This window comes from Castor canadensis, chromosome 2 (assembly GCF_047511655.1).
Source record: "Castor canadensis chromosome 2, mCasCan1.hap1v2, whole genome shotgun sequence".
NCBI lineage: Eukaryota > Metazoa > Chordata > Mammalia > Rodentia > Castoridae > Castor > Castor canadensis.
The window spans coordinates 76,140,282-76,160,238 of record NC_133387.1 but is presented as its reverse complement, the minus strand read 5'-3'; the positions used below and the strand labels follow the sequence as shown (position 1 = coordinate 76,160,238).

The 19,957-nt window shown below is 35.6% G+C and overlaps 1 protein-coding gene, 1 long non-coding RNA gene and 1 other non-coding gene across 3 annotated transcripts in view; 2 read left to right on the top strand and 1 right to left on the bottom strand.

Annotated features, from left to right (window-relative positions):
- Window positions 1-747: 747 nt before the first annotated feature.
- Window positions 748-938, top strand: LOC141420938 (U2 spliceosomal RNA). The gene has a single exon (XR_012445661.1). It is a non-coding gene; the product is annotated as a U2 spliceosomal RNA (small nuclear RNA).
- A 5,386-nt stretch (window positions 939-6,324) lies between these two features.
- On the bottom strand, window positions 6,325-17,199 carry LOC141420695 (uncharacterized). The gene is made up of 3 exons (XR_012445223.1): window positions 17,072-17,199; window positions 15,147-15,200; window positions 6,325-8,263 (listed from the first exon to the last, which is right to left on the bottom strand). It is a non-coding gene; the product is annotated as an uncharacterized lncRNA (long non-coding RNA).
- The window catches only part of Meox2 (mesenchyme homeobox 2), a 62,479-nt gene continuing 59,700 nt past the window's right edge, over window positions 17,179-19,957 (top strand). Inside the window, exon 1 of the mRNA XM_020152710.2 lies at window positions 17,179-17,692. Coding sequence (XP_020008299.1) covers window positions 17,179-17,692 — 514 coding nt within the window. The remainder of the gene's footprint in view (window positions 17,693-19,957) is intronic.

Genomic DNA, 19,957 nt, shown 5'->3' with positions numbered 1-19,957 from the left:
TCTTTTAACTATTTGAGAGACAGGACTTTAAAAAATTGTGCATACTTATCTCACAAATTTATTTACTTCAATTTTTTTTCTAGCAAAAAGATTTTTTCCCATTTTTATTGATGTATATTTATTGTACAAGGGGGATTTGTTATGGCAATTCTAAGTAGGCTTGCATTGTACATCGGTTAGATTGCCCTTCCTCTCTGCCACCCATGTCCCTCTCACTTAAAGCATATATAAGAGGTTTCATTGTTCTATTTCCTATATATATATGAAGCCCATCAACAATATTCCCTCACCTTCATCTCCATCTTCCACCTTTCCCCACAAATACTCCACATATTGTGCCTATTTTTCAGTCCTGTCTTTCATTGCTACTTCCAAAGTCAGTGTTCAAGGGGATTCTCCATGTATCCCAGCTATGAATATGCTTTACTTTGGTCAGTTTGACCCCCTCTGTTACTGTCCCTTACCCCTTCTCTCCCCCACAACTACTCAATAGTTCTAGTACATATCATTGTGTCCTCTACCTGCACAGATGTAATGTATTATGATATTTTTGACTCTTTACCATTCTTTTTTCTTTTCCCTCCTCCCCCCAATTTCCATAGTAGTTCCACTATTACTAAATGTTCTACATGTAAATCTGTATTTGATCATATTTGATTTTGTGTGTATGCTTAAGTTTTGGATCCATCTTCCACATATGAGAGAAAGCTTACTTCAATTCTTTTTTCAGTTAATAAATATGGAAAGATCGCTTCTCAGCCTTTTGGCTAAGATCAAGTATAGTATCTGTTCTTATCAGTTTAATATCTGATACATCCTCTATCTGAGAACAATATATTAAATGGATTTTTGGGACTAGGAGATGGAATAGGAGATTGCTCCATCCACTCCACGCATCGACATGGTATTTCAGTACCTCCAGGGACAGTGCACCAAAAATAAATAAATAAATAAATAAATATGAAGATTATTTTATTTTTCCTAAAAGTATATACGTATACACACACATATATATATACATGTATATGTTTGATCTCACAATTTAATCATTTTCTATATTTAAATAATCTTTAAAAGAATTCTTTAGTCTCAGTGTTGGTGTCTCATTTCTGTAATCCTAGCTACTTGGGAGGTTGAGATTGGGAGGATGTGATTGGAGGTCAGACCAGGCAAAGATTTTGCAAGACTTCAACTCCTAAAATAACCAGAGCAAAAAGTTTTGGGGGTGTGGCTCAAGTGGTAGAGAGCCAGCCCAAAACCCCAGTCCCACAAAAAAAATAGGCTTCTTTACGTTATCCTAAAAAAATCAGACAATTATGAGGTCATTTACTGGAAAAAATTAAAAATATATATTAAATTTTTTTTCACTTTTTACCCTTTTATATAACAACTTCTATAAACACTAAAATTTAAGGTTATTTCACATGAACATATCTTTCTGAATAGTGATTTGCAATTCAAAATAAAGTAATTGACAGAGTAACCCTCATGAAACAATCTAATTCAAAGATTTATGTACCTTTCCTTTAGGACAATTTTGGGAAAAAATATGAGAATTTCTTGATGGAAGTCATTGGTCAACTCCAGATCAATGCATTCTCAGAAATATAGTAAAGTATGACGTAAGGTTGACACAGCAAGTTTCAAAATTGTGTAAAAGATTTAATCTTTCATGGTATTTATGACTAGAAAGCAGTTTAGTCTGGTACATTATTAAAAATTTTATACTTAACTATATCTTGAGTTCCTAATGAGTTATGTAGTTGACTTTTATTATAAAATTTGTGTTGGTCATAATCTTAATGTATATATTTTACTCTATTGTATATTATAAATTGGTAATTATTTATATTATACTTATTTATTATTTATAATAGTTATTGTTGTTTATATTATTTATTCTACACTTCATTGCAGATACATAAGGAAAATATAGCATATCAAATCCAAGCATCCTTCAAAGGTTAAGGACAGAAGAACTATACATGCAAGCAGAAACAAAGACTTCTAAGCAACATACCATTACTTTTTATGTCAAAGTGATAATTATTGAAAAACCCACATCTCCATCCCAATATATAGAAGTGATATGATTTGTGCATTTTTAAAGTTCTCTCTCCATTCATGAATCATAAAAAAATATCTCTAACTCTTATATCATTGTCTAGTTGCTTCACTTAGACTCACCTTTCTGGTTTCCAAAAATATTCTTATTCCCATAATTTCTGCTTTTCCTAATCACTTCTCATTTATTCAGTCAATAAACATTGAGTCTGGATGAACTGATAGCAACATAAAATGAGTTTCTTCCCTTCAACTTAAATTTCTTAAAGACCATTTTTTTAGAAAAAATAGCAAAAACTATCTTTGCCTCTCCTCCAGATAACTGCATATATTTTCCTGCTCATATTTAATGTTCTGACAAACACTGCATCTTTTTCTTCCTTTCTTGCTGAATTCTGGGTCCTCTACTGCTTCTGATGGAGTGTTCTTACTTAGTACTTTAAGTCATTCTTCTTTGGGTCTTCACTCAAATATTATCTTCTGCAATATCTCTTCTCTACTTGAAATTGTTCACCAATTCCGATGGCTTGAAATTCTAATGCTGAGTAGCTAGGATTACAGGCATGAGCTATCAGCTTAGTTTGTATACAATTAATTACTAAAATTTTTCAGGTTTTTAAGTTAAATTTAGTTGCTAAGCACTAATTTATCTTGGCTAAACATTGTTAGTCATCAGATAATTCTAGTAAAATAACACCTGGTAAAATCTGAATAGAAATTTCAATGAAGTGCTCAGTTAAAGGTAATATTTTAAGAGTATGTTCAGATGTCTTCCATGAAGAAACTTACCAGATTTTTAGGCAGATAAGATTTATACACATGAAGCAAGTAGATAACAATACAATACTATGAGAGAGAGAGAGAGAGAGAGAGAGAGAGAGAGAGAGAGAGAGAGAGAGAGAGAGAGAGAAGAAAGAGAGAGAAGAAAGAGAGAGAAGAAAGAGAGAGAGAAATTTCTTTACTACAAACCGGTATTAAATTGTACTTTTATGCATTATATTTCAGTCTTAAATAAGGAAACAGTGTTTCTTTGGTTTTATATACTAGAAATTTGAATGTGCTTATATTTGCATTGTTAGTTAACTATAATGTATTTTGTACAATAACATCAACTTGGAAGAAGAGGTGACACTATGAGTTTTGTTTGAGGTTTTGTGTGAAAATCTCAAGACCCTGAAACTCTGCAAACTTTTGGTTTAACACTAGAGTGGCTTAGACAATAGAAGGTGTCATGTGATACTCTGAACTTTTCCTTGTCATAACTTAATATAAAAACACCTTCTACTGTTCTGACCCCCCCACTAAAGATTAAACCTGGCCGTTGTAAAAATGGAGGAAAATATCCCTCACCCAATCTCCACTTTCACACATGGGAGAAGAATTGGTTTCAAATTTACCATAATTCAAACCACAAAGAACTATATTTGTCCAAGACAACACCTTGGTTTGTACTCCAGACAATACCAAGCAGCCGGGGCAAGCTTTCAGTCTTAGGAATAATTCACTCCATATGCTTCACCTGACTGCACAGGCAGACAATTGGATCTTTCATGTTAGTTGGTGCAGGTTAATTCCAAACTGGAAATAGACAGGAATATAGTGCAGAGTCACCAATGTTATTTCGAAACAGGAACAAGGGCTTCTTAGACAAAGATTCAGCAAAGATAATCAATACATTTAATACAGCTGCTAGTCAATCAATAATTGTGTGATGTGTGATGATTGTGTTGATACATAATGGATCTAATCAACCTGGAAAGTATCCTCAAATCAGGAAGGTTTTTTTCCTACTTCATAGGACATCTTTTAATTTGGAGGTAAAATTTCATTTTCTTGATAATAAAGTATATGTACTCATTTTAAAAATTAAAAAATCTTGAAACATTTTAGGATATAATACAAATAGTCCCTAATTCCACTAACCAGAACCACAGATGACAACAATAAACTGAAATCATTGTCTCATTGTCATATTGTGTAAATCTGTTTACACATTTATATATGTTACAGAATGTAGACATAATATCTGCTCATGACTATATACATATATACTATATATGACTATATACTATATTATATATATATACATATATATATATATATAAAACATGTATAAGTGTATTTGGGTTAACTTTTTCATATGCTTGTAACTGTATTTTTCTTAGGATTATGTGTACAGGAATCAAACCCAGGACCTTGCACTTGCCAGGCAAGCACTACACCACTGAGTTTCAGCTCCAGCTCCTACATCTATCATGATTTAATAGTTGTGCTGGTATCTATTATAACATTTTACCATAATTTATTTAACAAATTTTTATTGCTTGCTACATTTTAATAAAATAAATATCACTTTACAAACATAACTATTCATAAATCTTTTGACATATCTGATCTTTTCTTCTGAATATTTTAATTTATCTGGAATTACTGGATTAAAGTTAATGCTTTACCAATTACTAATTTCCCCCAGGAATCTGTTCTTGTTACACTCTTATCAGTTGTACATGAGAATTTTCATTTTCCTAAAACCTTGTCATCATGACCTACTTTTAAGTGGAAAATGTTATCTTCTTTAATTTGAATTTTTTGTGATGAAGTTTGCATTGTTTTATATTTCTTATTATATATATTTCCTTTTAGATAATATTGTCATTCATATCCTTTATCTTTTATTATGAAATGCTTTTCTAGTATTGAATTCTTAAGGAATCGTGTATGTATATTCTATGAAACAGTATTTTGCTAAATAAGGTTTAAAGAGATGGAAGAAAATTCTTTCCAGATAGTCATCTGACAGGTGATTAATATCCAGAATATGTAAACAACTAAAAAAAATAAATACCAAAAGAACAAGTAATCCAATTAATGAATGGGAAAAAGAATTGAACAGACAGTTCTCAAAACAAACACTGTAAATGGCCAATAAATACAAGAATAAATGTTTAACATCTTTCACCTTCAGGAAAATGCAAATCAAAATTCCTTTGAGATTCTACCTTACCCCAGTCAGAATGGCTATCTTAAAAAAAAAAAAACTGATAAGAATGCAGGAAAGAGGAAGAAAAACCTTTATTGGTGGTTATATGTAAATTAGTCTAGCTACTATGGAAATCAGTACAGAGGTTCCTAAAAAATTAAAAGTAGAATTTCCATAGGATCCAGCTATACCACACCTGGCTATATACCCAAAGGAATCAAAGTCAGCTTACAATACAGATGCCTGAATACCAATATTTATCATGGTGCTACTCACAATAGCCAAGTTATTGGAATCTGCCCATCAACAGGTGAATAGTTAAAGAAAATGTGGTATATATCTACATGGAGTATTAGGCAGACATAAAGAAGAAAGAAATTATTTTTTTCGTAGGAAAATGGATGAAACTGGATATCATGATTTTAAGGGAAACAAGACAGGCTCAGAAAGAGAAATGTTGCATGTTTTCTCTCATATGCAGAATTTAGATTTCTTTAAAAGACATGAAAGTAGAAGGGGGAATACTTACAAATACTTACTCCACTATGAGGAGGGAGAGATAAGGAGGGCAATGAATATGATCAAAGTACATTATAAACATGTATAGAAATATCATAATGAAACCTGTTATTTGTATATTTAATATATGCTAAATAAAAACCTTATAGAGACCTTTACCATGTGCTGTTCTTTTCTTTAAATTTTGAGTCTTGATAAATACAAGTGTATCATATTGAAATTGTCTTCACTAAAAGTATTTCTACATTCATAATTTCTGGAAATCTAATTTTGCATGTTAAACAAAACTTAGAAAATCTGAAGGAAATAATGAATTTGAAGACAGAAGGAAAATAATGTTGAAATATCTGCCCCAAGAATGGGCCTATCATGTAAACAGGACCAAGAAAACACAGCTTCAGCATTTGAAGAGCCGTTTCACTGAGTGGACTGCATACACTGGACAGATTAGTGACTTTAGGTGGAGATCCAAAGTCTGACTGTTTCTACACCATGCTGAGTCTGTGGGAGGTGCAAGAGGGCAATACCTGGAGCAGGTGGCACCTGGGTCCAGTTAACAGGAACTGGGTATCATGTTCCATTTATCATCATAAAGGCAGTGGCTCTCACTGTCTACACAACACATTTGGGTTCTATAATGAGTTTCTCCTGAAGAAAAAAGAAGACAGGTCTTCTGATAATTAAGGTTTGAAAGTCGCTGCTTTAGAAGGTTTTCATATTTTTATTTTATTTTATTTCATCATGTTTTACTATAAATCATCACAAGCTCATTCTAGACCTAGGAAGCAATTCAACCATAAAATAATATATATTTTAATCAGTATTAAGAAGTACAATTAGGTTATTTTTTAGTTCAACTTACGTACTCACTATGTGAACCATGCATGTTATGTAAGTGGATGCTGAATCTTAAAATCTGTGATTTATTTCATTTAGTACATTTAACATGTGGAATGAACAGAGTTGAATATGACACTAGATTGCAGGTAGGTTTAGCCCCTTAGATATGATTATACTAAAACTCTGTTGTTAACACTGTATTCATTATCATTGAGCCAAAAACCCCCAAAACCATCAACCATCTCTATGAAGTACTATAAGTGAGCAATGGTGTACAACTTCTTCCTTGGAGTTTTTTTGGGCACATGAAATATTTCTGTCAGTCATCTGAAAATCTAAATTTTATACACTAAGGTTTTTTGTTTTAATCTTTTTTTGAAGGTAGAAAAGTCAAGTGAAATATGTGCGAACTAAGCAAATGGCTATTATATTAAAATATTGAGGTAACTAAAGTTACATTTATCTTTAATGCATACTTTATTCATTCAACAAGCATCTTTGTGCTAGAAAAGATTTCTCAAGGTATGAGTGTTGATAGGGGAAAAACTGGACAGAGTAGTTAGATATAAGTAAGCACTTCAAAAAATGTTTACAGAGCCTTTTTTTAGACAGAAAATGGCTCATTTTCATACAAAATATAGGCTTAAAGATCATAATAAAATTCTTCTTACCAACAACACTTTCTAACATAGATACACAGTAAATCATTTGAATCGCTAGGTGAACTATATATAAATTATATAAATAATCACTAATTGATATAATAGCAATAAGCATCTTTATTTTAGAGGTGAGAGAACCTAGACACAAAAAACTTATAAAAAATTTGAATTACTGTCATTGCATGGGTACACCACTATTCTAATTCCAATGAAAATTAAGAATGCACCTCTGCTCTGGAACAGAAAACAAAGCAAACATTACAAAACAAAAACCAAAATAAACAAATAACCCCCCCAAAGCTGAAACTAGGGCAAGCATCATATCAGTTTATATACGTGTGCAGTTGTAACCAAAGTTACATGTTACTGATGTGATAGAGCAGCTACTGAGCTGCTAAAGTCTAAAGAGAAGGTGAAGCCCGAAGCTCTAAATACTCTGTTGAATATGTTTCTTGGATAGTTAGTCCATCCAAGACATGCCAGGCAGACTGAAAAAAAATACACTTTAGTGGTGTGAAGTAGGTCTATTAGGAGCAAATTTAAAGTTTATCAAAGCCTGACATAACAGAGACATTTGTTGCTCAGCAGGTAGCATGTGCTCCACAGAATTTTCCAGTCCTTATGCAGGCATGCATGACTTCGTTCAGGACTAAGAACTGTGAACAGAAATGGCACTTCTCACCTCGGCACCACACTATGTAAGAGCAGATATGTGACCATCTATCCCTTTATTCCTCTGCTGTGGCATCTTGGAGAACATGCTGAGATGACAAATTCATGAGATCAGTTGCTGCCTGGAGAGCCAACCATCTTGCACCAGAATTTGTAGGAATAGGAGCTGGATATTTGCTAAGGCAAGAAGATGTCAAGGTTAACTCTTTGTGATAGTGTTGTCCAGTGCATCCTGAATGATACACCTGGCTGTTCTTCACAAAGGCCTTTCCCAAACAGCTTATTTCAAGCATATCAACAGTTAATTAACAAAGATGCTCCTGATACACACAGGAATAACTGAATGTCTTCAAGTAGGATGTTTTGCTGCTCCAGGAATTTCCCATGTTTCCTTGAGATCTTGCTCTGGAGGTTTCCAGGTGTGATGCCATATTGTGAAGCTCCAAACCACAGGGTCAAGAGGATCAATTTACAGAAAGATTTCAGGTCCTACATCATTTTGACAGATCTGTATGCAATTCGGTACCTATTTGGAAAGCATGGAATAGATGGTTAAGAAAAGAAAGTGAGTGAAGTTAGCCAGTATCAGAAACACAAAAGCCGCCAGCATATTTTCGCTCATAGGTGGAAGATAGATCCAAAGATAAACATATACACAAAAAACAAGTATGATCATATACAAACTCAGAAGTAAACATGTTTGTAATAGTGGCATTACTTTGTGGGACTTGGGGAAAGAGGGAAAGGAAAAGAGAATGGTAGAGCATCAGTAATACTGCATAACATAAGATGTGAAGGTAGAGGATGCAAGGATGTGTATAGAAAACTGTTGAAAAATGGGGATGGGTGGGAGGTAAAGGGGTAAGGGCAAGCAATTGAAGGGATTAAACAGCTCAAAGTAAAGTATACCCACAGTGGGCATACATTGAGACACCTCTTTGAATATCAGCTTAAATATTAATAATGAAAACCAGGACTGTAAAATAGGCACAGTGTGTGTGGGGAGGGGGAGTTCTAGTGGGAGGGTGAAGGAAGGAGATTAAGATGATGGTATATGGTTGATGAACTTCATATACATATATGAAACAGGACTAAAAATCCTCTCGCAATTGCTATGGGTGAGGTGGGGAGGAGGCTGAGGGGGAGAGATGATGGGGGAAATGTAAATAATGTACAATATAAGTCTGATTGGAATAGTCACTTCAAATACGCCTCTGTCCAATGAAAATATTCTAATAAAAATTTATAATAAAAAAGTAAATGACATCCTCTAACTCAGAACCACCTAAGAAAACTATAATGTCAGCTACATTTGTAATTTTAAATTTTCTAGAAGCTATACTAAAAAATGCAAAAAGAAATACATTTTACTTAGCCCAATGTATCCATCCATGGCCCTTCTAATATGTAATTGATATAAAACTTTGTTAGTTTCACATGAAGTCTTGGGCTCTGGTGTTCATTTTAATATTAAAGTAACTATTTGGAATAGCCACATTTCAAGTGCTTGATTAATCCAAATTTATTCAACATTTGCTGAGTTTATATTAGGCATTGTGATAGGGGCACTCACAACACAATCTAGTTTTTTTCTGATAGAATTCTTTTGAGTTAAATAAATTTGCCTGCAGAATTAGAAAATGACACAGCCAACTTTCCATCTTGCCTCTGGAGATGGAACAATGCTCTCAGCAAACAGAGTTCCACAGGACTCCTGTGAAATTCAAGCAAGAAGAATGAGGTTCCAAAACAAAGTAATGACATCAGTGATGGAGAGAAGGATGAGGATAGTGAATATTAGGGAGGAACAAGTGGGAACACTCTGCTTGCTGATTAATTTCATCCTAGCGGAGAGGATGATAGAAGAGAGGCTTGATTACTCACAATTCATTGAGTTATGAAAAAATGCTGTGTGGAGACAGACTAACATTGTTATTGGTAACCCAAAACTGGGATTTAGCAAATTTTTATCATTGGAATTCTGGTATACTTTTTTGTTTTAGCTATTCTATGCTATATTTGGCACACACATGTTGGATAATAGTGATTTAAAAATTCTTATTTAAAATGGTATTTACATAACAGAACTGTGTATGAATTGGGAAGTCTATAATACTATTATGGATAGAGGCACACCAATAGCCGACTCAACAACTTAAGGCATACAGTGGATAACATTTACAAACTTCTGTGTGCTTCCTTATATTTTTTCTAAACACCACACATGAAATAGTGGAGGTCTTTGCAGAGTTTTGTAGTTAAGTACCTGTCTTTGGATTTGTAAGAATACTATGTCTGGCCATCTGACATGGCAGGGTCTATCAGATCACTGTATCCCACATACTTCCAAAGATCTGACCTTAAAAATCCAGAGGTACTCAGCTTTTGACTCTAATAAAATCACATCAATAACTGTATGATCTAGGATACAAGAGGTAACTCAGAACAAAATCTGTAGGAGTTGAAGCATCTCATAATTTGACAGGTATCACAGCAGATAGATGATAACTATGAGTGAAAAGAGAAGCTATTATACTGGAATGCTACAACTGTTCTATTTTTCTTTTTCTATATTTATCACAATAGGGAAATAGTCTTAAAGATATTTGCAGTAAGTACAAGTGTTATATTTGTTTGAGGGTCATGTTTATTTAATTTGACCTTGAGTATGTCTTCATGGAAACATTGACCTCACTGTAATCAGCGTAGTTAACATCTTCAATAAGTTATTTGCAGAAATGCTGCTGAAATAAAAGAAAAGAACTGCCAGGTTTCCCGTTATACTTTCAACTTTGGTAGTAAATTTTATTATATTTCTCACAAAATATTACAAGATTTTTCTTGTTTATTCAGTCACTGCTTAGTTTTCCTATTCTTTAGTTAGTTATGCTATTAAGAATTGGAAATAGAAGCTGTATAAAGGCAAAAACCCTCAAGGTGGAGATTAAAGGAGAATTTAAAGATTATAGGGGAAGGATAAATCCAGCAAAATAAATATCTTGTAGGGGAAGTTTTCCCTTACATCTCCAAGTGCTAAGGAGTTTTCAGTAGTATGTATGTACTCTTATGTAGCATAGAGAAAACTTAATTTTGATTGTAGGTACTATTACTTGTTGGTAAAAATGACTGCTAACTGTTGGTCTAAGGAATTGCCTTTTCCTGGGCCTTCAGGTCAGAGCTGGTGTTTCTGCTGAATTCTGTCTAGAGTTGGGTTCTAGTCTCTCTTACCTATATTTTCAAGTGTTCTAGGATATCCCAACACTTTTTTGTTCCTCCTTAGACATGTATGCTCTTAGAAACCAGCTTTGCTTTTTTATGTACAGTTATTCCAACTTAGCAGAAAAAATATAAAGTAAATGCAGGAAAAAGCATTTGATTACAATGAGTTTCAGGTTACAAATTTGTAATATGAAAAGACAGTGAACATTCAGAACTTCAGACATTCAGAAGCTTTCACACATCTACCACAACCACATCTTTATCCAAGTTTGTTGTTATGCACACATGATAGTTTGAAATTGTTTCTCAGAAGAGCTATATTTCATCATCATTACTTCTCTTAAAAATATATATTCCATAGGGTTAAGTATAAACTTTTCTAATTGCTTTTTAGTTCTAGCTAAAATAAGATATGTACCCACAGTTTCTGTTTTTACCATTATCATGTCTTACATATTTTTACTAATAAATACAAAATTACTTTCAGTATCTTTAAGCTTATCTTACTCCCTGCCTTTTCACCTAAATAACTCTTTCTTCTCATTTTTGTTTGGTCTATTCTGATCTCCTGCAATCTTTCTTATTTCATAGGTCAACTGAGACATAAGCAAACAGATGTCATTTAACCATTTTCCTTCTTATTTTGATTCATTTCGATATGGTCTTTCCCTGTATGAAACACTCTGTATTTTTTCTGAAAGTCATTTTAAAAATCTAAGCTGAATCAAAGTACTAATATGAAACTCTTAGAAAATTTTCATAAGAGATCATGTATTTGGTCTTAACTTTCCATTTGGTTTGGGACACAAATGCACAACCTTTCTGTTTTATTCTGACACACAAAAATATTGACATTGAAGGAAGGTGGTGTTTATTTGCTGAATCTGAAGCATGCAAAATTAGAATGGTTAATTAAATATTTTAGGGGAACTATACCAATACAGCTAAACCAGAGAATTTTGTGATTCAAATTACAAACCCAAACTCAAAATGGAAAAAGTTACTATAAAACATTGTACAAATTGATGAAGTATGAAAAATAAAAACACAAAAGAATAGCTTATCATAGGGCTAAAAATACATTAGCCATGCTAAATTCTTCAAGTTGGAAAACTCAAACCATAAGACTAATGTTTTATGTAGATGTACTATCTTCAGTTTCAATCAAAGTTTTATTTTCTGAAATGTATCAACTCATTCAAAATTCAACCAATTTAAAAGCACTGCTTTTTATGACATGGAAGAAATAAATAGTTTAATTCCCTTAAACTGTGCATAGAAATTTAATGGTTATGAGTTTAATAGTGAGGAATATATGATTCAATGTCTCACACTTTGGTATAGATCTTTTGTTAATGTCTCTGTACATCTACCATTTAGGTATGGAAAGAAGACAGTTTTTAACTATAATATTTTTTAAATGTCTAAATTTGTCAATAAAAAGAACATCCAAGGTGAACATAGAGGAAAATGTTGGAATTGAATGTAATTGCTTCCCATCTGAATCATTATAAATTATCTGTTCAGTAAGTCTAGATTTAGAATAGGTAGACAAAAGAGAGTCTAGTTAGACATTTTTGAAATCTGAGAGGTAGACAATGCCTTCCCACTTTTAACACTCACTACAAAAAAGAAAGAAAAAAGAAAAAAATGAATTTCATAAAATATATTAATATATGTGCGGGTGACTGGAATCATGGATGATCAAATATATTTCCAATTTCTAATTAAATGCTTTAATTATTTTGTAATTAAGGCTTATGTTTCACATTGTTGTTTTAATTTTCATACATTTTGCTTTGTCTCTTTGCATTAGGCAGATTTAAACTTAGTGATTACTATAGTGCATTTACTAGAAGTTACTTGGAATTGAAGAAAACTACAAATTTTTGCAAGACATCATAAATCTGAATGTGGAATGCTCGACACTGCAGAAGCAAAGCTTAAGTATTCATTTCTTCTAATATAAGTAGAAACATAATAAATTTTAGCATGGAAGCACCAATTACTGTTATGTAAAACTAGTAACATTTATAAAAATCTATAAAGGCACATAGAAGTCACTATATAACATGTGTTCCAAAAGAGATTTGTTCCTTCAATTTTATAATTTATAATGCCTGGAAAAGGATGATTTCTTAGGGTATAAAATGGAGTACATCATAAATCCCATAAATTACCACTGAACATTTAGCATATTTAAATAATTTTTTAAATTTTTTCTTTTCAAAATAACCCATTGATTAATATCTTGGGTATATATAGTAGAAATAATATTTCTATATTCAATAAAAGTTTCAGAGACAAATTCCAGTTCAATGTAATTGTCCATACTTAAATTTAAATGTTATGATAATGTTACTAAGACAAATCTATATATATTAGGTAAAATATGAAGAAGAGTTTTATCATATTTAATTTTAATTCTCATCATATCTCAAGAAACAAATGGCAACTTTTGAAAGAATCATCATGGATCTTAATATGATTAAAGTACATTCTATACATAAATGAAAATGTCATAATGAAGCCCAGTATTTGTACAATTAATGTACAATAATAATTATAATTTAAATATTAAATTGTACAGTGCTTAATCACTCTCCTTTAAAATAAAATATTCTAATTAGTAAAACACCTCTGTTTTTACCTGTAAGTTGAGGGAGCAAAAGGTATACATACTTATCAAGTTTAAAGGGCCTGGACATTGTTTAAATTAAAATAATTTTGATTATGTATTCTACAAGAGCTAAGTGGTTTACAATCTCATATAATCAATGACTATAATGTGATTGACATTAAAACTTTGCATGATATATTGACACTGGTGTAGCTGTTTTTTTTTTTTCCTGGAAAACTGAAATATATTATAGATAGAGGATAAATACTATATAATATGTAGTTTAAATGACAATTATATGGAAATTTTATAAATATTATAATTTTTAACGTTCATCCTAATATAATTACTGAAGAAACATCTTTTGCCATTGGCTTTTATAGATACAAACACTGAATGTAGCTATGATAGGAAATACTAGGAAAATTTTTATATTGTTTTCACATTAAACATCATGGCCTAAAAATACAGATAAACGTTGTATTTATTCCAACTATTTAAGAAATGAGACTCTTTGAAAGCGTATGGAACAATTAATAGGTAATTGAAATTCAAAGAAAATTTAAAAATCATATTTGATTCTAGAAAGCAATATTTCTTTTGCTCCTTTGTTCTTTGAATCACTTTTTTCCCTTCCAAATAACATTTTGCTCCTATTGTGCTACTAGAAATCTGGATTTCACAATTTTTACCAATATTAAATACTTTGTGTCTTCAATTAAACACGTTTCTTGCTACTTTTGCTTTAATTGTATGATTGCTTTCTTTTCCAGTCTTTTTTTTTTTTCTTCATTTTTCCTTTCCAGATTTCTGGCCTCACATTTTAGACGATGACTGATCAAGGCAGGTTGGAGAGACATTCCTGGACATGTTATAAACATCTGACGCAGTGGATGAGGAAAAAGCCAGTGCAGTCACTGGGCAGGTTCAAGTGCAAGCCCCTCAATAGGAAAACTTTGTGTTCCCTTCTTGCTAATTACCTGCAATGCCCTGGTTAAATTCAAACACTTAGCAATTGCTTAGCTTCCTCTAAACACACGTCATGCAAACTATAGGTCCTTTATGAATGTTTTGTTGGTATCCGCCCGTGAAGTGTATTCTTAGTCAGTCTTGTCTGACACTGTAGGAAACCTCTAGATGAAAGCACTATACCATGCAAACATTTCTGGTTATGTTTATTGAGGTGGTTGCCTAAATTTAAGTTTGAATAAAATCCTCGTGCTTTCACTCAGAATCCACAGAGGAACTACAAGAGTTAGGGAAATTTAGTGTTGTTCTTTGTACTTCAACTTTTAATATCAGAGAACATATTGAAACCATAAACACAATGAAAAATCGAAAATATTCCGACGATATTGGAGGAATAAACCCCCTCCTTAAAAAAAAAATTCTTAAGAAGCCAACCCGCGTGGGGAGTGACAGGAACAAATACTCAAGATCTAAATCCTGGATGCCATCCTACCTGTGCTAAAAACCCTTACAAACGTGCAACCTGAGAAATACCCCAAGACCCCCTTTCAAAACCTAAAATAGTATTTGATTCCCGAAATTTCGGCAAAGAAAGTCTTACCGTCAACGACTTGCAGCAGGTTCCAGCTCAGAAACAGAATGAAAAGTTGAGCAGCTGGTGAACAAAAGTTTTAGTTTAGTTTAGTTTTTTTTTTTTTTCGAAGTCTGCAAAACTAATTTCCCTCAAAATAGGGCTCAATTTCCGTTAAAGAAAGCAGCGCTTACAAATCTCCGAATTCCTGATCAACCCTCTCTCCACTCCATCTCTAAGAAGTGGAAAACTGTTCGATCTTACACTTGGATGTGAAGGCTTATTTCGAAGCCACTTAAGACTGAAGTCGGAGAGCATGGCAAAGGAAAATGTCCTGCCTTAGCAACACCCTCCCAAGATTAATCAATACTTTTTCCTAATTCAAACCAGATGTCTAGCCCACTTTTCTGTACCCATTAATCCCATTAGCGACTTCAAAGACCTGGCCACCATCCTCTGGACACCTGAGGCAATGAAAATAAGAGGGTGACACTGGTGGTGGCATATTTGGGGCCCGGACAGGATTGGTGACTTCAGATATACTCCTGATGCGAAGTGTCCCTGACTTTGCTGACGTTCCATAGCCAGTTGCGTGCTTGTTGCATATAAAGGACTCAACCCCCAGCAGAGAGTGTTGCCACCCGAGCAAGTGGCTGAATCAATGCCCAGCCCTTACTCCACAAATTCATTATGGCAAGTTTTCCTAACTTCTATCCAGGGATGCACTTTGTGACCACGGAGACCCTAAGCGGCCAAGCTCAGTGAAGTTTGGGGGATGTTGAAGCATAATATTGCTCAGTAAATGCAACAGTGACGGTTAGAAGGGGTGTGACTAGCTGATTGTTGAGTGAAAGTGAGGGTGGACATCTGGAGAGAAATTAAGGGGACCTCTTGAGTTACCTCGTGAAGGATGAGGGTAGAAATACCCTTGCATCCTACAAATCTCATGTGACAGGGAAAGAATATTCCTGACCCAAGAAAACTTGGACCAATCATTAGGAAATGGAGCGGGACTAGGAAATGAGGCAGGGGGGAGGGTCGGAAACAGGAGGAAGGGGGACGCCACTTAGCTTTGAATGAGAGGGATGCCAAGGGCGTCAGGCATCAGCAACCACTCCACCTCACGCTTACCTTCCACTCACCCCACCAGGTCCCTCTCTTTTCCGCAAGGAGAAGGACCCCTCTGTTGTCTGTTGGTGCACAGTCCTTCAACCTCCGACCTGGGGTCCTAATTCTCTAACAATCCACCCACTCACAGACATCCGCAGTGAAAAGCTAGGCGAGCCACTGCGCGTAGGGAGTAGGGAAACGCGAAGTAAGAAAAACTCGCAGCGTGCGCCAAACTAGTTCTGATTTTTTTTCCCTTTAATCCTATTCTGTGCTCAAGGTTAAGATGCTCTCCTAGCTTTTCTGCAGGTGACAGCTTCCAAATGGCACAGACAAATCTTATTTCCCAAGAAAAGCGAGTGTGTGGGCAACTGGGTGCGAGCTTGGGGCTGACTTGAGTTGCTGCGCCTGGGCCTGCGGGGTCTGCAGTGGCCAGCCCGGCGGGATGCAGGCGCCCGGCGCACGGCTGGCAGGGCTGATGGCTGACAGGGTCGGGCGGGCGCGGACGTGCCACTTCTGTCCAGCCAGCTGTGGGAAGTGGAACTGAGAGCGCGGGGTGGCGCAGACTGAGCGCGAGTTTTGGAGGGAGTTTGCATGTGGTCAGCGCTGGGCTCCTAAGCCAGCCCCCAGCTCACATTACACTCTATTTATAACCTCTCAGAGCCATTTCCCCCTGAAAGCAGTTCTCTGGGACCACCTTCTTTTGGCTTCAATCTCTCCCACTCTTGACATCCGAGTAGCTTGGAGGGAAGCTCCTCCAGGTCCGAGTGTTTATATGTAAAGAGACTGGCCGCTAGGGCTCACGACCGGGATTATCTGAGCTCTGCAAAAACGCACGCGGTTATTACCTTGGGAGGGTGGGAAAGTCACACGAGTTTCAGTGAAAAGTGACAGAGGGTGGTGGCGTTTGGAACCGTCGTGAAGTCTTCTGCTTGGAACCCGAGACTTGCATGCTATGGAACACCCGCTCTTTGGCTGCCTGCGCAGCCCCCACGCCGCAGCGCAAGGCTTGCACCCGTTCTCCCAGTCCTCTCTCGCCCTCCATGGAAGATCTGACCATATGTCCTACCCCGAACTTTCTACTTCTTCCTCGTCTTGCATAATCGCGGGCTATCCCAACGAGGAGGGCATGTTTGCCAGCCAGCATCACAGGGGACACCACCATCACCACCATCACCACCACCACCACCACCAGCAGCAGCAACACCAGGCTCTGCAAACCAACTGGCACCTCCCGCAGATGTCCTCCCCACCGAGTGCGGCTCGGCACAGTCTCTGCCTCCAGCCGGACTCGGGAGGGCCCCCGGAGCTGGGGAGCAGCCCGCCGGTATTGTGTTCCAACTCGTCCAGCTTGGGCTCCAGCACTCCGACCGCAGCCGCGTGCGCACCTGGGGAGTACGGCCGCCAAGCGCTATCACCTGCCGAGGCAGAGAAGAGAAGTGGCAGCAAGAGGAAAAGCGACAGCTCAGGTAAGGACGCACGGAGCACCCTTGAAAAAAGTGCGCTCCGAGGTGGAAGCGGGGCGCAGAGATGCCAGGGAAGAGTCTTGCACTAAGGTGAGGCGACAGGGAAGATGAGAAATGCTTTGCCCTCTCTGGCTCCCCGTGGCCAAATTCGGCGGTGCAACTTTGGTCCTGTTATTTGGCGACTCGTGTTTCCCTAAGGGTAATTCGTATACAGCCAGCAACTCTAAGCTCTCCAACATTCCAAACTAGTTTACCAGAGGTTGTGAAGAAAGGGCAAGTGACAGTATGTGAAATCGATTGCTAGGCATGACGATCCACCCATGCTTTGGTAGGGGTGGATTCAGCGTCGGTCTCGCGTGCGTGCGTGCGGGTGCCGCTCCTTGACTTTTCGCTTGCAAATTCCCTGCTTTGAGTGGCTCGATTTTTCCCATCGTTAAGTGAATTTCCAAATTATTGCACAATATTTGGAACTTGCAGTGGAACTTGGCACTGCACATGAGAAAAAAATTTTAGTTTTTTTCATTATGATTTCAGAGATCTTTAAATAGCACCCTATTCCAAATGATAAGATTTTCCTTCTCTTTGGGGAAAAAAAGAGAAGGAAATTTAGGAACTTAGAAATTTTTAAGGACTTTATCAGAGGATTGTAAATAAATAGATGCTCAGAGTCTTAGAGGAAAGTGATTCATCACAGTAGTGGGTACTCATGTGGTGCTAATATAAAGAGACTATGAGTTTCAAAAATGAAAAATAAAATCCTCTCTTAGTTGGGTAATATTTGGACGAGCATTGGGAAGCAAACCGCAAGTCCTTAGGTTTGGCTGCCTTCGGGCCTGAAGGAAATAGGCAAGGTGAGGACCAGAGTTTATCTCTGTGGGTAACTTGAGCAGTCACACAAATGGGAATCCTTGACTCGGAGCCTAAAGTTGCTGTATGGGAGTACATTGTAGCAATCACAGAAACCGAAAGTTTTCAGGGCAACTCTTCAAAGCCGTCAGCTGCCTGTGTCATTATAAAATTGTTTAAAAAATACTTTACAACGAAAGAAGTGCGTTTTCCTATGTAGCCACAGCGCAACCTGGATTCCATCTTCTTCGAAAGTGTCATTTGTTTAATACAATGTTTGCATAGTTTTCTTCTTTTGCGAATTGGCTGAGGAGTTCTATCTAAAAGGTAATCTCAGATATTAGCTTGAAGACTGGAAAAATGTTTAGCCTTTATTAAACTTTAGGCAAGATGCTACGTAAATGACGATAATTGAACTGTGTATTTCATATTACTTTGTAGAATGCTATCAATTCTTCTTCAGTGTTAGTGTGGGATAGTCTCTTCTGTCAGTTTCAAAATCTAACTTTTACTTTCCAAGGTCAAGGGTGAATTTTTAATGCTCCATCAAATTAGTTTACATCTAAAGAAAGTTACCAGTACTCTCATTCATTTTTAATGGATTTTCCTAACTACAAATGAAATTCTCTTTAGATAATTAGTTGAAAGATTAATCCAGGGAAAGTTTTCATCTTCATTAGATAAAAAAATCAGTTTTAGAATGCAGGGATGATTTCACAGACTGGGAACTAAAGATCAGTAATTTTTGGAAGAAGATCTCAGTGCACATTGGTCAGAGTACTTTTGCAAGTTCCAGAAGCCATCACTGTTTATTTTACTTCTAGAGGGGAAACCTATGTGCTGGATTATTCCTTATTCCTCTTGAACTGAACCAATACCCTTAAGATTCTTTGAACAAGTGGAATTTTTACAGGCCCATCTTATTTTTGTTTGGGAGAAACAGAGAAAGTGGGGTTCAAAAGCTGACCCATAAATTATTTTAATTATTTTACTATCTTAAATTTTTGCTAATTCAATACTTATCATCCTCTTCATCAGTGGAGAATAACCTTATAACAAAACAATGCTTAATTTTACATGTTAAAGCTGATTATTAGGGTTCAGAGAAAACAAATAATAAAATTTGCATCACCTTCATAAAGTGTGAATAGGTTACAACTTAAGGGGGACAGCCAACTAGTCATCAACCAAGAATAAAATTATTGCAGACTTAGAATGAACTTTCTCTTTGATAGGAATATTTTGAAAGAATGAGTAACTAAAAGTAACTATCACAATAATTGTTGTACTTATTAAAAATGAAATTCAATTTATCAACTTCGGGGTCTGAATAAATATTTGTTAGCTCTTTAAATAGGTTTAAATTCAAGTTATCATTCCCTTGTTATGACAATGCCTTTGGTCTTCCATAATGAATGTTCA